Source organism: Salminus brasiliensis, chromosome 2 (assembly GCF_030463535.1).
Source record: "Salminus brasiliensis chromosome 2, fSalBra1.hap2, whole genome shotgun sequence".
In the NCBI taxonomy this organism is placed as follows: Eukaryota; Metazoa; Chordata; class Actinopteri; order Characiformes; family Bryconidae; genus Salminus; species Salminus brasiliensis.
Window position 1 is genome coordinate 42,766,464 of NC_132879.1, and position 18,251 is coordinate 42,784,714.

At 41.6% G+C, this 18,251-nt stretch overlaps 2 protein-coding genes across 3 annotated transcripts; both read right to left on the reverse strand.

The window, feature by feature from the left end:
• Nucleotides 1-5,132: 5,132 nt before the first annotated feature.
• lmod2b (leiomodin 2 (cardiac) b) lies at nt 5,133-8,909 on the reverse strand. Its single transcript, XM_072673880.1, has 3 exons — nt 8,391-8,909; nt 6,429-7,847; nt 5,133-5,552 (listed from the first exon to the last, which is right to left on the reverse strand). The coding sequence occupies exons 1-3, from the start codon at nt 8,664-8,666 to the stop codon at nt 5,526-5,528; spliced, it is 1,722 nt and encodes a 573-aa protein (XP_072529981.1). The 5' UTR covers nt 8,667-8,909; the 3' UTR covers nt 5,133-5,525.
• A 195-nt stretch (nt 8,910-9,104) lies between these two features.
• asb15b (ankyrin repeat and SOCS box containing 15b) lies at nt 9,105-17,337 on the reverse strand. 2 transcript variants are annotated; one of them, XM_072672828.1, is made up of 9 exons: nt 16,828-17,084; nt 16,641-16,693; nt 14,991-15,122; nt 14,659-14,817; nt 13,839-14,084; nt 12,855-13,026; nt 11,726-12,293; nt 10,586-10,739; nt 9,105-10,506 (listed from the first exon to the last, which is right to left on the reverse strand). In XM_072672828.1, exons 1-9 carry the CDS (start codon nt 16,917-16,919, stop codon nt 10,337-10,339), a joined length of 1,746 nt encoding a protein of 581 aa, XP_072528929.1. In that variant the 5' UTR covers nt 16,920-17,084; the 3' UTR covers nt 9,105-10,336. The 2 variants fall into 2 exon arrangements, with proteins under 2 accessions (XP_072528929.1, XP_072528931.1); XM_072672830.1 differs by lacking the exons at nt 16,641-16,693; nt 16,828-17,084 and adding an exon at nt 17,097-17,337.
• Nucleotides 17,338-18,251: the final 914 nt, after the last annotated feature.

Here is an 18,251-nt window from a genome sequence, read left to right on the forward strand (position 1 = left end):
TTGTAAATGGAACCTCTGCAACACTTGTCACTTGTTACGACTCGCTAGTTTGAGAATTGTCGTTCAAAATAGTTCGCTGATGAGGATTCCAAAATGTAATGAATTCTTTGACTCTTTAAACCTTGTGCTAGCCCTCACCGAACACTGGTTCCTCTAAACATTTGGCAGAGGATGTGAAAAGCTAACGTGTCAAAAACACCAAAAAAAAAGCCTTCCAGCTCTTTTCAAAATATCATTGAGACTGGAGTAAAGGGTAATGTAGCAGTCCAGGCAACATCTGAAACATTAGAAAAACCTATAGGGCCACAAAAGAGCCTGCAGGAAGGTTTAGTTGGCATAAAAGGGATGGTGCACCATTCTACTATGCAGCTCTATTCACACAAAAAGGACTAGCAAAGAAGAGCCATCAGAAGGAAGCCTCAACTGTGACCTTATCGCAAAAGATAATGTCTAAAGTGCAATAACATCATCTAGAGACATTTAAGCGTTGTGGAAGTAAGTTAGTCTTATGGGTGTAGTAATGATAAGTGGAACTCCAAGCTTTTGGATTGGTCCTTACAGTACCCTGACTTCAGCATTTCAGAGAATTTGTGGGCAGATCTTAAAAAGGTTATAGTAGATGGTCCAAGAATATCACAGAACTAGAACCATTCTCAAGGAAGGGTGGTAAACCTCCTAGCTGGCTAAAACAGTGGTGCAGTGATAATTGAAAAAAAAATAAACATTTAATTTATCATTAAACTCAAAGGCAGTCAATCTGCTAAGACATTTATTTCTGAAGTATGCTGCTGTAGCACACCCAGAAACTTCCAGATGTACATTTGCAGATAAATCAGAGTTGTTCAATTAGTTCTTACAGTTTCATTATTATAATTATATAGTTTCTTTCTATACATTTTTTTAAACAAATGAAAATATTTTGGCCTGTATTTACCAAAATGATAAATCAAAAATCAAAAATCGCTTAATTGCATGTGGGGTGAATAATAACTTTAAAAATATTTCTTCTTCTAAAATATATTTCAGTATTGAAAACTGAATTAAGTCAAAATCTTTCAAAAACTAATACTTCAGTATAGTAATATAGTAGCACCACTGGTAATGTATGTTAATTAATGGAGGCTTGGACATCTCTCTGGCCCTATTCTTTAAACCCCTTGTTCTGGGATCAAGGACCTCCCTGTTCTGTGTGAGATTAGTTTTATCACAATCATCAGCAAGATCCATTCTGTGACCAGGACAAAACCTCTTCTGCTCAGCAGCTTTTTCCTTTCCTGGAACTTTCAAGAAGCACACAAGAATGATCCCGGCCTCCATTTCCTCAATTTCCTTCAATGAAGCGTTAAGGCAAAGTGCCTGATGTTCCTGATCTTTAGACACATGCCTAAACACTGCAAGTCCATACTTTAAAAAGTATAATTGTTTTTAATTAATTTTATTATATTATATTATTAATATATCAGTCTGTATATATATATTATTAATTTCTAGTAGTATAGTTGTAAATGTACTTTTTATATGCTCAGTCTACTGCACGTGAACTTGACATAAAACCTATAGTTTACTGCTTTGTTTGTCAGTGCAGTCTGGCCAGAAATGATAACAGCGAAATGTGTTGCTATTGAAACTAAGTATATAAGTCAGCTAGTTCCGGTCACGCGAGCTGATTGGTTTAGAAGCGTTCCAACCTCCATATTTTGCTATAACAGTTCTTTCATGTTGTAACAGTTCTTTCACCACTGTATCATTCCACTGATCGCAACGCTGTAAATCATACTATGCAATAAGTGAGGGGAGTTCGTTACTGTGAAGTAGCAACAAGCTGCATGCTAAGGAACTATAATTTGGCGGAAGGAAATGTTAACATTACAACATATTAAATAATCCAATCAGAGATCAATACAACAGAACACCCATGGTCGCGCCTCTGGCCCGTGTCTGCTTAGTCATAGACATATATATGTTGTGATCTCAGCCTAAGGAGGGAAGTGTCTCTTTCTGCTCTTTCTCTGTGCCCGCGAGAGCTGAGCTTTTAAGCTACGGCTCTGTCTTCCTGTGTAAATGTGTGACTCAATGTGTATATGTATGCTAAGGACTTATATTATGAGTATACTTAAGTACAAGTATAAATATAGACCACATATCCTTAGTTTCTTCTGCGTATTTAGCAGAACAAGTCAAGTATGCTCACGTATAAGTACAAGTAAAAGCCCAATATACTTAGTCTTTTTCTGTATACTTGGCAGTACAACTGAAGTATACTTAAGTACAAGTACAAGTAAAAGCCAAAAATACTTTTCTATATACTTGGTCGTACAATTTCTTTGTATAGTTGTCAGTATAAGCCAAGTAAACATACAAGTCAAGTATACATAAGTAAAAGTACAGGCATTGGCCAAATATACATAGACTTGTCTGTAAACATGTTCATACTGCTCAAGTATAGGCCAAATATACGAAGACTTTTCTGTATACCTGGCAGTATAAGTCCAGAATGCTTAAATATAAGTACAAATATAGGCCAAATATACTTAGACTTCTATTTGGTATACTTGGTTGTACAATTTGTTGTATACTTGCCAGCATAAGCCAAGTAGACTTTAGTTTAGCTTTGGTCTGCTAAGAACATAAAAAGTAAACACAGTATACTCACTTGTTTTTTTTTTATTTTAAAAGACATACCAATAGCATACTTTTTTTTTTGTGAAGGAGTCCAGTCACACTATAGACTTTTAATGATTTTACAGCAGTCTGGAAGTGGTGACCTCTTGCTTTGTTGGTTTTTGCTGTATATCATGTGGCGCATTGTTTCCTACAGTGGACAACTTGCCTTTTACACCTTCTGAGGGAGATGACCACGGGTGTGGGTTCTTTCCATACAATAAAAAGGCATGGTTTTAATAGATCATTATCTAATACATGGCGTATGACTGTATAGTCAACTTTTAGCATCTCATTTGATTAGTGTTTCTATTCATGCTTTGTACCTGGTCCCAAAAGAAAGTTTGGGATAATAGCTTTTTTGTAAAAAAAAACAAAAAACAAAGTTCCATTACGTTTCCTGAGAAAGCTCAGTGTTATTAGGAAAGATGGAGATTGATTTTTAGAATGTGGACAGATGTAATATTTATTTATTTTGAGGCAGAGTTTTTATTATTATCATATGATGTAACCTGTTTCTGTGGAGGGATTTAGCTGACTGACAGATTGGACAAGATTTACTTGCTTGCTTTGTTTTAGTTATTTAAACTGGTTGTTTCCTCCGATCTTCACAAACAATTCCAGCATTGAGAGTCCAGGTCTTTTAGAGAGAGCTTCATTTCACAACCACTTGCACACTTCAGAATCAGTTGTTTTTCCTCACATCCTCTGACCACTGAACATTCTTCGCCACTTGTGACCAGAGAGGGCATAAAGACAGAAAATATGCTTCTCTTTGACACATGAGGACACTTTAACAATGTCCTTGAAACCTTGTTCCACAGGGCCAGAAAGACTTTGTTCGTTGAGGCTGTCCTAGGAATGGAGCGCAACTCATTGCTGCAGTTACTGCATGTTGCTGCTAAATGCATTTCCCTGTTTGCTGTGAACAGCTGTGAAGTGGATTTAGGCCCAGGGAACCGTTCCAAGGCACACAAACACACAGGGAGCGGATTAGGAGTTACTCTGATGTACGTATAACTAACTCTCTCCCATTTCGACTAGGTCACTCGGGCCATGGTTTTAGCCAGGGAAAGCTAATCTATTGACCGCAGTTTAACCACATACTCATTAGGTCCAGTCATGTAGCTAAATTACCAAGTGCACCAACCAAAGCAGAGTACTGCCAGTCTTCGTTTATAGGAGTTGCTGCCTGGCCCTTAAAAAAAGATCAGTCACCTTGCCTGTTTAAGTTGGTAGTAACTTCAAGCTCCTGCAGATGGTGCTGCATACCGCAGGTATGATTGGGCTATACATATCTGCATAGTGTGCGATGGGATTCATAGATTAAGAGGTGGTACAGTGCAGTGAATGTCGTGTTAGATTTGTGGAAAATGGGTTACAAAGCAGATGTGATGATTCTACAAATCTATAGTGGCAAAAATCGCTTCCAGGCAGGAATTGCTTCTAGAAGTCAACACAGATCTTTCACAGCCAATTTCTAAAAGAACCTTCTGAAAAGAACTGCATACCATAAACATTTGGAGCAGAGTGGCTCACAAGAGGCCTTTCCTCACTTCTGCTGAATTCTGCTGAGAATTTCCTGTAGACTGGGATTTTTGCCACTGCTAGTAGACCCGTATAACCGTATGCCGTAGCCGTAACACCCACGAATTCAGCTACTTCCTTCACACTGTGGCCTTTAACACGCCCAAATGCAATCACTCCATTTTGCCAGTCATTGCCAAACATCTATTTTTTCTCTCCCCTATGTGCTGAGCTGCCCCCTGCTGTCAGCTTGCTGCTGATACAAGTCCATTTATTGGAGCCTAACACACTAAATAACCCCCACCCCCATAACATTTTCCTGTGCTTCTCTTAACCCCTTGTTTTTCCCTCCTTTCTGTTTTCTTTCTCTCTTTTACATGTATTGAGATGCCCGGTTGCAACTGTTCCATCCTGGTTCTACCTGACCTGGCTCTCCACTACCCTCCTGCCCACTTTCCTGCTCTGGGGCCTTGCACCTGACTGCATGACCATGCTTCTGAATGTTTATCTGCATGACTTTTTCTTAGTTTTGATTTTTATTATTATCTGGTGTCGACCTTAAGAGGATGGGTTCCCCTTTTGAGTCTTTGCTCCTCTCAAGGTTTCTTCCTCTCGACCCGAGGGAGTTTTTCCTTGCCACTGTTTCCACTAGCTTAGTCTAAAGAGGCTTGGACCGGCATCTCTGTAAAGCTGCTTTGTGTCATGTGTTGTATAAAGCGCGATATAAATAAAATTGAATTGAATTGAATCTGACGAGATATTCACTGCATTGTACGTAATCTGCAAGAGCCTGAAGTTACTACCATCTTAAACATGTGACTGACTGTTTTGTCTGACAAGCTGTGTTAACTCGGAAAACCAATATTAACCAAGGCAAACGCAGTCAAATATTTTAATGTTTCACATCAAAGCAAATATTTACATTTGTACAGACATGACCCAAAATGAGAAGCCAATCAAAACAAAGACATATAAAATAACCCCAAGAAATGATATTGTGCTTTCATTAATGTGCTGTAAAAGAAGAACTCATACAAAACAATACGAAACCCAGACATTCCCATCACAGTCCATCACCATCGATTGTTTCCCTATTTCAGTGATGCAAACATGGAGTGTAATCTGGTGGACTCCCTGTTGGAGCGAAGGACTGATTAGGAGAAATGCACTGTATCTGCAAGTTACCACCATTGGGCAAAAGGTGGAAAATTGCAAGTCTCCTCACCTCCTCATCATCAGGAGACAAAGCTTACACTTCCAATGCTGATTCACCAAAGCTTTTGGAGATGGTATTTGAACCTGGCTGTCCTTTATGTTCTTATAGCCGTTTGGCTTGGTTACCGAAGATATTTAGGAACTTCCACCTGTTAAACGGAAAGGGAAAGTCATAGGTTAGCTTGGCATGTTTACCCAGGAGGTAAACATGGTTGTCAGTGAGCTATGCCTTACATCATACTAAAGCAGTGGTTCCCAACCAGTGCCCCCTGCTCTGTACCTTACATTCACAACCCCTTCCTGAGTTGAAGTAGGTGTGCAAACACTGGGAAAGTGGGAATTAAAGAACTTGTTTTTATGGCTTCAGTAACTCCGCTCATTTATTCTGATCTCAATCTGATCACATACTGTCTGTCAGTAAGGAAAAACAAGCCTTGTTTATTTAGTCTTGTCATGCAGTTGCCCAGCACTGGAAGGCATTTGTCTTATCGAGACAGCACAAAATGGGGTCTATTTATAGTGGCATTAAGTGGGAGGTATTTGTGGGGTCACTATCCTGTCATCTGAGGGTTAGAATGTTTTTTTCCATCACAGGGACATAACTGTCACCAAGAGTTTTTTTTTTTTATTGTGCTCTCTCTGTATGTGCTTGTGGCCCATGGCACAAGAATCTGCTCTGCTGTGGTCGCCCAGTCACAGTATTCACTTTACTGCAGACATGAATGCAACAGAAATGACTGAAATGCATCTCCTCATTTTCCCACTTTTTTGGCACCTTCTATGGAGCCCACATAAATAAAACAACTTAGTAAGGTGTGGGAACAACAACCTAAGTTGTGGCCATGACTTAATTATCTTGTTAACATGCCTTACTAAGTCATGGCCACAACTTAGTTTTATTTATGTGGGGTTTTACCAGCGGGTCTCTGTGAATTTCATTTTTACCGGTTAAGCAACTTTCATTTTCTATAAAACAGTTGTCATCTGTTGTGCTGGTATAAAAATATTAGCATTGTAATATTTACCCGTCGGAGAGACCTGATGCTGCTTGATCGGATGGAAGCCATGAGTTCATCATGAGCTGAGCGCTGTGGCGTGGATGGCCTGGAACTCTCGCGGTCTGCAATTGGCCTTAGGGCGGTTTTCAGTTCCTTCAGGATGCTCTCGGTCTCCTTTTCCTTGCGTGGCTTTTTCTTTCCTTTCTTGGTCTTGGACTTGCCCCGAGTCTGCTGTTGCTCTTTGGAGCTGGCCTCGTGGAGTTTGATCACCTCTGCAATCATTCTGGTGGGAGCTTTCTTCTCTGTGACACTTTTTTCGGCTTTAGGTGGAGGTGGAGGAGGGGGTGGGGGTGGTGGAGGTGGTGGGGGAGGTGGCGCAGGTGCCGGAGGAGTGTTCTTCTTCACCAGATCATTGCGTGGCAGCTTCGGAGAGGACCATGGTGAACCCCGAGGAGAACCGTAGGGGGAGGAGGTCGGGGTGCTCTTCTGCAGGACACTGGTGCGTAGGTTGATGGGAGTTGCCATGCCCCCTTGCTGCTGACGCTGCTCCTGCATCCTCTTCTGCCTCTGTCTGTCCTGGTTCCGAGTAAGGATGCTGGTCATGCTCATGCGAGGGCCTGGTAGGTCGAACTGGTAGCCCAGCTTCAGCAGCGTGTTGTTCTCCTTCAGCAGCTTCACAATCTCCATCTCCACCTGGCCTCCCAAGATATGCCGCTGGTTGTGGAAGCGCAGCTCTGTTAGAGTGCTGTTGTGGGTGAGGGCTTGCACCAGCGCCAAGATGCCCTTCCCTGTGATGAAGTTGGACTCAATGTTGAGGTTAGTGATGTGGCAGTTCTCCCTTAACATCTTGGCAATGGCGAAGGCCACATGGTCGTCCGAATGCGTGTTGGCCAGGCTGAAGACGCGCACGTTCGTGTTAGAGCGCAAGGCTTCGGCAAAACGGATCAGCGTTTCCTGGGAGACATTGTCGATGTTGTTGAGGTTGACCTCTGTGGTGTCTGGGTCATTGCTGAGGATCTTCTCCAGAGCCTCATCTACCACTGTGGGGTTTCCTGACATTTGGCTGGGCTCTTGGGCCCTAAGGCTGGGGTCCAGTGGCGAACGTCTCTTCAGAGGCTCTTCTAGATGAAGAGTTGCATGACCATTATGCAGATTACATGGAGGAGCACCCTTCTCCAGCACATTCTTGCACTCTTGTTCTTCATCCTCTGCCTCCTCTTCTTCATCATCGTCATCTTCATCTTCTTCGTTATCGTCCTCTTCCTCTTCATCATCCTCTTCTTCAGACACTGGGTTCTCTAGTTCACTTTCTTCCTTTTCCTCCTTTTCACTCTCATGGTCTGTACATTCACCCTTTTCATTCTCCTCATCAGCTTCTTTCTCATCTTCTGATTCCTCACTGTTACTTTCTGTCACACATTCCTCCTTTTCATTATTCTCACCACCCTGGAGTCCGTATCAATGACAATGAGAGAATGAAAGAATTAAAAAAAATGACAACCCCATGGCTCAGATGTAGAATCAGACATATGCCTTTGGTTACCCTTTAACTTGTCCATGGAATAAAAAGAAAAGAGACAACCATAGGCCCACTGCTGATCAGATAGCATTGGCTGGAGGTTCTCAACACAGCAGTCACACTGACATGGCAGCGGCATAGTGGGCTCCTGCCCTGGCTTGACTGACCACTGTATAAGTAATCCATAGAGTGCTATAGTGCTATTATAGACAGTGGTGCTGCGAGGATTTTGGGCTTAACACTCTGTGCACTGCCAGATATTACATCTGATCACATGGAAGGTTTTTCCACTGGGCCCCACAGCTCTAACAATTCTGCCAAAATACTCAAATAATACATTTTAGGGCGCCGGTGAGTCACAGGCCCTTAGAATCATTCTAACTTTCCCCAACTATATGGTGCCCCTGATATAGAAAGTATTCTAGTAGTCTATGACAGTTTGTTACAGTTGGGTGTAATGAACCACTGACCTGGGGGCTTGAGGACCCCATCCTTTCATTTTCCAGAAGCTTGCGTGTCTCATTCTCCCAGTATTTTAGGAGCGCCTCTCGACTGAATGTGCCCGTGGGCGTTTTAGCCGTCTGGTCCCTCTGCCTTAGTCCAATAGGGACGTTATCATCGGGGTCGATATCAACCAGCTCTTTCTCCAGCTCCTGGAGCTCCTCAGCAGTCAGCGAGGCCAACAGCTCATCTTCATCAAATTCCTCATATTTGCTCAGCTCCCGTCTATAGCCAAAGGTGCTCATAGCTTCCTTAGGGTTGCAAGGAAAGCTCACAATGTAAACCTGTCCTTTCTCTCGCTCTTGTAGTCTAAAGGAAAGGAAGGTTGGGGTTGCCTGGTATCAGTGTCAGGAGGTGGGGTCTGCTCATCCAGAGGCAATGGACACGCTTTTAAGAGTGGGATCAGAGAGGGGTGTAACAAAGCTCTGGTCTGTGATGCCGTTACTTTTTTGGGAGTTGGGTGTCAACCAGACAGAGCTGCAAAAAGAATGTGAGCTCACCCAGCGGCTGTAGCAAGGCCTGTCAGACGATCCTTGCGGCATTGTTCATGCCCAAAATAAGCCCAACCAGGCAATGAGAAAAGAGCTTAGAAATAAGCGCAGTAGTAAGGCTTTCATGACATGTGATCGAGGGAAAACATTCTATTTTGCAATAAATAGCTATATTAATATAAACATCATAAATTGTCCGCTTAGCAAATTTATTGTTTGACATTTTTATGACAAATGGACCAATACAAATGTACCTTGATGTGAGACGTATTACCTTCCAATAATATTTTTTTTATCTCCTCAAAAGCAACCATTTGGGTTCCTCTGAATTTAAGCAGGTTAATAATGGACATTTAGACACCATTTTACTTATTTCTCTAATATACTTTTATACCCTACAGTCTACAGTTAGCGTAGTCTATTTCCAGTTATGTTATGGTACTGTTTATAGACTTTATGCCCAAAAAGGGTCAGAGCTAAAGGGTTTTAATCCTGAGGTGTCTCCAGCTAGAGAGTTACTTCTGTACAGTCCCTTGCCGATGACGGCCTCAGATCTGTCAGCATGACTTGTCGGTGTCAGTCAGTGTACTGTTTATGAAATGGTCAGCTAAGCTCTCCTGCTGCCCCCATGCAACTAAGCCACCTCTCTGACTTCTGAGTCTGTGGCAGTACACAATGTCCACTGCATGTCTTCTGTGCAGCTCGTCTGTGCTGGCAACGCAGGAATGGAATTCTGTTGGTCTGATAACACGAGTGGCTAGCAAGGCTGCCTGCTCTGGACTTCCCTAGACCCGATCACAACAGGCTCTGGTGTTGTTGTTGAAAATCCTTCAGCAAATCACGTACTATAATCTGGACCAGAGACCCAACATCTCTTGCCTTGTTAATCATCTGTGCTCCTATACTGTCCTATACGGTGTTTCAGGCTTGCATGTGTGTAAACAACAAACAATCTTTAGTACTAAGCTGTTTGGCAGACAGTCTGAATTGTTTATTTACTTATGTGTATATATATATATATATATATATATATACACAATATATATGTTCTCATCTATTATTTGCACTACTGATACATTATGATATCAGAATCATATCATACCGGCAGGTAATTGCTTTAAAAAAATTCCCAGAATTGGACGTTTTAGATATTTAGATTTGACCATTTCACTAAATTTATAACTGTTTATGTGTGAGTATTAATACTAGCAGAAAGGTAGGTATATGCAACATGTCAAACATCTGCCTTGGCCCACAATTCCCATATTAATAAACCCCTGACATGAGTAACTCTACTAGCCATTTTAGTTTCATAATGCAAAATATTTCTCTAGTACAAAATACAATACTTTAAGTAGAAATCAATGTGGACTTGAAAACATCCAGCAACTACACAACACATATAAACACCAATCCAATTGTCCCTACCATTCAGCCATTCTACCATAAATGTCATACTCCTTGTAGATCAGATAGTTCTTTAGTGCAGGGGGAAAAGGAACAGCGCTCATAAAGTCAGGGCTGTTTAGTCTTCTCGGTGTCATCTTTTTCCTGATAAGCAGCCTGCACAGGTGTTGCAGTGAACGTGGGCTCCCTGCAATGGAAGAAATGTTCATTACACCTTTATCCTGACCTTGAACATCAAAGGAATAACCTGCAGTATAGTTGCTTACTGAGGATATCACAGATCTCAGGCCACTCTTTGTGCTTCTCCAGGATGTTTTGAAGCTTGGAGCAGATGTGCACATGTCTCACGTAATCCAAGAGTGTACGCACCACCCGGCCCACCAGGTGCTTCAGCCAGGACACACTGACAAAATCACAAAACTGACAAAAAAAAACAAACAAAAACAAAACATGTTGGGACTCTGTGTACTCACACTGTATTGTCATCTGGGGCTGACAACTTAGAGCCCAGAGACTATTTCACAAAGCAGGAGTTTTCACAAAGCTGAATAATTGAAGTGAGGATTGTTCTGTAGGGCTGTCGGCATCAATTGCAATAGTAATCAAATACTCTATAAACAATAGAAAACAAAACAACGAAACGCACTAAGGCATGTGGCATGAAATAAGCCTACCTGGATCTGAGGGAGCGGTCAGATAATGTCAAACACACATTACCACAGTATCTACAGTATCTGCTTTTCATGTCATTGTAGCGCCTGCTTTTGATTTTGTTACCACTACTAGAAGCCACCTCAGGGGTTATACTATCAAAACACCCTTAAAACCAGTCATAACTGGCTTCTCCTTTTTATTTACAATTTCAATCTCTATTTCAGATGCAAGAAAATAGAGATTGAATGCAAAGAAGACCTGCAGTTCTTTGGATGTTCACCTGGGTTCTTCTGTAATTTGTAAAGGGGGGCCAGTGTTTCCTTTAATAAATGATCATTTAAAATTGTATTTTTGTTTTACTAAGGTCTGAGTCCATAAATCTTTCGTTCTACCACACCCCAAAGGTGTCCGGCTGGATTCAGATGTGGAGACTGGAAAGGCCCACACATTGTGCATGTTCATGAAACCCTGACATGGTGCATTTTCATGCTGAAGTAGAAGGTAAATTGTGGCCATGAAGGGACACTCAAGTGATTCCGTCAGTAAATTAAAAAAAGGTGCAAGTATTTATCACTGTACTATGTACAGCAAAATGTCTTCCGCATTTGACCAATCTGTGGTAGTAAACACACACACACACACACACACACACACCCCCCATCTTTCAAACCTAATTCCAATATCTTACCTACATATAATCTGCAATGTTTGCTAACCACAAGATGTGATAATATCCACAAACCTGAACCTACCGTCACTTTGTTGGAATATGAGTTGCACGTGTTGCTGTCCAGCGTGAAGATTTGCTCCCAGATGCAGCTCTGCACAACACAGAGGTCGTGGCTACACTGGAAGCAGCTCTCTGCATGGTAACCGTTGTTGAGGAGCAGGCGCATCATCATCTCATCTTGCAGGCAGTACTGCAGCGCTGTGGGGAACACTGTATCACTAATCACTGTGAAGAAGCAGTTGACGTCTGCTCCGTGGGCCAGGAGCAACCGCACCAGTTCGTAGCGGCCAGCCCTGACAGCCACAAGGAGGCAGCGCAGCGGGTCCAGGTCAGGTTGGGCTCCGGCGTTTAGCAGTATCTCTGCACAGGTGACGTCACTACTGGACACTGCAAAGTACAGCGGGGTCTTTCTCATGTCACCATAGTTGTCAGAAATGTGGCCACCTAAGAGCGAGTTGACATCAAAGCCTTTCTCAATTAGAAGCTCCAGGCAGGAGGCTTGTCCACCATCTGCAGCCGAGTGCACCGGACTCATCCCAGACAGGCGAATGGCCCTCTTAGTGGTAATGGGCATGAGTGTCTTCAGTGCCCTATTGATTTAAAGACATGTATAGGCCAATGGGTAGTAATTATCTCAGGTTAGACGTTTGATATAAGATCAACTGCCTGGTCGAAAAATATATGGCTTCTAATCACCAAGACTATTTTTTTAGTTTGACAACTGGTCTCAAACTAGTCAATTTTATATCAATCACTGGCCATTTGATTGGAAATCTAAGGTACATGGATCTTAAAGGTAAAATGAATGGTAAGTATATGTTTAAATGCAAAGCATTTGATGCTGATGTGTTTTTGATGCACAAGCTGGAAATGAACAAAAAAATAATAGGCAAGCCCAAATTATTCACTTACGCATGACTGAGAGTGTCACATACTATCGTGTACCACCATAAAACTGATGGTAATTCCTGCCATTTTATTTGAACACAATCAAATAATCATGGTGCTGAAACTGCATTTACTGCAGCGAGTCATTCCTTAGCCACACATGGAGTGCAGAACCAATTAGTCCCTCAAAACCAATTAAAACACTTTCACAGTGAAACAATATCAGATCCAGATGTCACTGCTGAATCGTACTATAGGCTTACAGATAGTGGCCTTCGTAAGCAGCGCGGTGAATGGGGAGCTGAAAGGCTAGACTGGCCACGTTGGGACTTGCACCATGGTTGAGGAGCAGGTGAACACAGTCGAGGTTTCCAGAGCCTGTTGCATCATATAACACTGTGTCTCCATTGGTGGCCTGGGCAGTAACATCGCCTCCTAGTGGGTTGTGAGGGAACATGACACAATTACTGCAATTATAACAGGTGATATAAATCTAATTATAATCATTACTTATACAACAGAAAGGCCTTTTTTATATAACCCATCCTTTCATATAATCTGTAGCATATATTCAGCATCTCCTCTTTTTTTTTTTCTTTTCATTCCTACAGTTCTCTGTGCATACCCTCCTCCCTCCTCTGTACCCCTCATAATCTTGGCGATCTCTATGCAGACAGCTGCAGCTTTCTCCTCTTGCATTCTTTTGCAACACTCTCTGCCCTGCATGGAAGCCAGATCTTTTTTTGCATTACCCATCAAATGTTTGGGAACAACTTTCTTTTCAGAATTTTTGTAATTAATAAACTAGTGATTAAACTGTTGCCAAATTAATGCCATTTGCAAAAGACTGCAAAGCTGGGGAAATAACTGCTACAAGAACTATTTTGGCCTAACTACACATTTTTGTACTGGAGCTACAAGGCTAATGAATTTTGTATTGGAATGTAGTATGTGCGATGGTTTAGGAATGCAGTTTCCATGAAGCTAAATGGAGGCTAAAGGCTATAAGCCTTCATTACCTATTGGCTACATTGTAGTTCCTAAACCAGGAATGCCCAATCTTATCAACAAAGACCCACTGGGGCTGTGGGTTTCATTCCACACCAGATTCCATTTGTTCAGTTTGTCCAAGTCTTCAAACAGTTGATCATGTGTGCTTCTACTAGGTTTGGACTGAACCCCTGAAACCACACTGGTGCTATGCAGGTACATACAATAAATAAATAAATAAAGCTTGACAGTCTCACCATGTTCAATGAGAATTTCCAGAATGTCAGCACGACCAAACTCTGCAGCGACACCCAGCGGCGTGACCCCATGTCCATCTCGACTCATGACCTTTCCGCCATGCCTGAGGAGAAGCATCAGGATGTCTGCGCAGCCCACCTTGGCAGCCTCATGCGTTGCTGTCCACTTCTTTAGACACACCTGCTCCACAAATGCTCCACCCAAGATCAGCGTCAGGACCATGTCATAAGAGCCAATCCTGACCGCTGTAAGAGGACATAAGAGGATGAAGTGCAAACATATTAAACCATTTAAACATCTTACACACTAGCAATTCAGTACATTATGATTAATTAAGAAAATCTTGCTCCTCATATTGGCAACATAAACATTTCAGCTCGGGACCTAACACTCAGGGCCACTGCCAGAACTGTTGGGCCCCATGAAAAGAGATCACACTGGGGCCCACAACTCTTAACACTTTTGCCAAAATACTCAATTACAATTTTTTTGGCCGCTGACAGTCACAAGCTCTTAGAATCGTCCTAACTGCCCCCACCCCATACGGCATCCCTACTTACACTATATGTCCTATTGTATGTGGACATCCCTTCTAATGAATGCTACTGTGAGTTGCACCTAATGCTGACACAGATGTGCAAATGCTTGTCTAGTCCCTGTAGAGAAGTACTGCCAATAGAACAGGACTCTCTGGAGCAGATAAACATGAACCTAGTATTGGAGTAAATGGGATGTTATGAATGGTTAACACTGTTAACACACAGCATATAAGCATACAGCTATACGCCTTCTGTGACTTGTGCGGTGGTGAAGCATTACCCAGCAGAAGCGGAGATTCGTTCTTGCTGTTGGTGTTGTGTGGAGAAGCACCGTGCTGCAGCAGCATCTTCACATTCTTCACATGGCCAGCACTGGCAGCGAGAGTCAAAGGCGTCTCGCCCTCTTTTGTGACCTCTTCCATGCTCAACTCGTGGGATGCTGGCCAGGCACATGTTTACAAGTTTAACCTGTAGTCTTTAAGGACTCCTTAGCAGTGATGGACACAAGCCATTGTAACTAATATTGAAGTGAAAGCACCTACTCAGCTACATGTGAAATGAACACTAATAAAGTTTCATGTGATTATGATCTACTGGTCTGATTTTACTCACCCAGAAGAACAACATCCAAGAGCTCTGCATCAGGCTGAACTGAGGCCCTGTGCATAGGCAGCCATCCCCTGCTGTCCGTCTCCTTAAAGGCACTTTTGTGGCGATGCAGAGCCCGCACAGCACACACATCACCTGAGGACATAACATCTTTATAAAACACTGTACAGCTGGATGCATGGGAACTGACTTGGGTTAAATAATGTGGTAATGTCCTAATCCAGTGACTGACGACTGATTTGGGTGAGGGACATTATCATAAGAGCAGCAATCATGTGGCAATATTTAAGGTTTATTGTTGATTTATTTTGTTTACTGTTACATTGCCTTTTGTAACATTATATGTTGTGTTCATTAAAAGTCAGTGGAAGTGCACCCACTGAACTCGACCTGCGTTAGTTCGGATTTGGCTTTGGCGGGACGCCTGTTTTGGCTGGTCTGTGCTCTGTTGGCACTTACTGATTAAAAATCAGCACCGTTTCTACAACAGTTCCCTTCAATAAAGCTCATAAACCACCAGACAAAATAGGACAACAAATCAGATACGGTGAATGCTCAAGAAATTTTAATAATAATGCCATTATTATGCAAAACAGATTTAAGCACAATTTTAAAAAGCTGTTTCTTTTTGCCTGCTTCTGAAGACCTGACTAAATGATTGACTAAATGACCTGACTAAATGAGTCAACTGGATGTTGACTGATGCTCTGACTGAAAGGCAGGATTCATTGCTAATCAAGCTTTTTGTAAAACCTACTCACCAGAAAAAACAAAAATGTGTTCAAACATGAGCATTTAAAAGACAGTGTTAGAATAACATTTAAATAACCCCCCCCAACAACGTACTCCTGTAAATGGCACCTATGCTTTGGTATCAGCCTAGAGAATGTTTGGCGTAAACGTATGGAAGAAATGAACATATGAACATGTTTAATCAGATTTCTGATTACCAAACTGATACCAAGTGTAGGACCACAATGCCCAATATCAAACAACATAGTGTATTCTAATAAATGCATTCAGCTACATTAAGTTGCACCCATTGCTGACACACAATGTACAAATGCTTGTCTGAAGTACTGCCAATAGAATAGGACTCTCTGGAGCAGATAAGCATGAACCTATTGGCACCATGCCGAATGATAGGCATAGGCTAAAGGTGTTCTCTGGAATGATGGCGCTCCAGCCAATACTTCTAGGACGTGTTGAGGAGTCCCCACAGGTTTCCATATGCTGGCTATATGATATTAAAGTAAATGGGATGTTATGTATGGTTAACACTGTTCACATACAGCATCTATTAAACACAATGCTCGATACCAAACCACACCATAGTAAAAGTGCCAACAGCAAGTTTCCCAGTTAGGTTTTAGACTAAATCTTCAGTACAGGGTCATGATGAGAAATTGTTTCAGTCTAGGCTTTAGTTTTAGTTTAAGTCATTAACATTTATTTACTATTTTTATAATTCCTTTTTACTATGTTACACCTGCTGCAGCATCTGTAATCATCAGGAAGATGAGAGATAGACTACTAAGGACTAGGAGTCTTTATTTCACAGATGGGGTGATTTTACATTAGCTGGGGTTCAGGCTCCCCTGCAGGCTCTGCTTGTGGGTGTTAGCTAGCTGAAGAGGTGGGAGTGCACGGTACCTTGCTCGATAGCGGCTAAAACCTTTAGATTTTCGTCGCTCGCTGTTTCCAAGCTACTTTGAAGAGAAGAGACGGCGGCATTAGTGCAGTGAACAGTGACAGAAACGCACAAAAACGAAAGTGCAGGGGAGATCAGCCTGGCTTTCCCAGCTACAACAAAAACACAACGACTTTACGTTTTTCCGACCTCTGAAGTGAGAATGTACAAGCTTCCTGAAGACTGACTTGGATGGCAAACTCGATGAGCTGCTCTTCATCCATCTCCTCGGTGTCCGCCATTTCAACCCCGCATGTAAACAAACTTCTCACACGCCAGTCAGTCCGCCAGTCAGTCCGCCAGTGTTGTGGAGTGGGTCGCTCGGTTTATTTCTGATAAGCTAGACCATGCAGTCCCTCCAAACAGCGTTGTCTGAGTTTAATATCAGAAGAGTACTAAAGTGTATATTTAGACTTGACCTCTTTTCAGCAGACAAGCCGTTCTGGGGAAGCATGCAGGTCACCGGGCTGTGCTCCCTTTTAGACGAACAAGGGGGAAAGCCCGGGGTGAAAGGCTGCACTGCTGTACTGCTGACATTCATCTGATCATCAAGATATTCTCATTAGAGCAGCAGGCAGACCGCCGGCATTGGTTTGTTTGTTTGTTTGTTTGTTTGTTTTGTATCGACAGCCCCCTTCACCTGCATGTTGACACCTAAAACTTTCCAGTAGCTAAAAATAGCTGCAGCTCCTGAACCAGCAGGGGGCACACAAGGTCAGTTCACCTAGTTCTGTGTTCTCGCTCAGGCTGGTATTAGTAAACATGTGAACTTCTCTGCAGTGTACATCTATTTATTTATTTAACCATTTTTAGAAAAGTATTTCAGAGATTTTCCTTAGTAATAATAACAGTAATACTACACACTGATGCTCGTTGAAATTCGTTATTTGAGAAAAAATTGATTTGATCATATCATCACATATTCTAACTTTGATCAGTTTCAGCTCACTGAATACAGTGTATTCATACATTTCTGATGGGATTACTTCTTAAATTAAATATTACAAAAACACCACAGAACTATGGCATTTCTATGAATGGGGAATATTAGATAAAAAAAGAATTATTTTTACTTCAGTTCATTAAAATGAATTTACATAGAATACAAATGTATTTACAGTGACCTAATAAACAGCAAAAAAGTAATACTTTTTATATATTTTATTATATATTATTTTCATTGTTTTAGATGTTACTGTTGTTAGTATATAATATGTAATTTATAAACATTCTTTGAATATTATTTTTTATAAATGAAATTTGAAACAAGTGACACAATTAATAGAAATATTAAGTGTGGACTATTTTTTTTAAAAACATGTAGAGCACTTTTTGATGTAGACATGTAGAGCACAATTTGTTAAACAAAACTAAACCGACAGTTTTCCTACGTTAATCACCAATCACGGAGAACACGTGCATGGCATACAGATATGCATAAATGTTTTGGAAATGCAGAAGGGAAAATGTTTTATTAAAGTGCAGGTGTGAAATAACTTGATATTGCGGACCAAATCAGGCGGAATCAAGAACCGGAAATGGATTATTCGTTCAACTATTCGGCCACAGCCTTA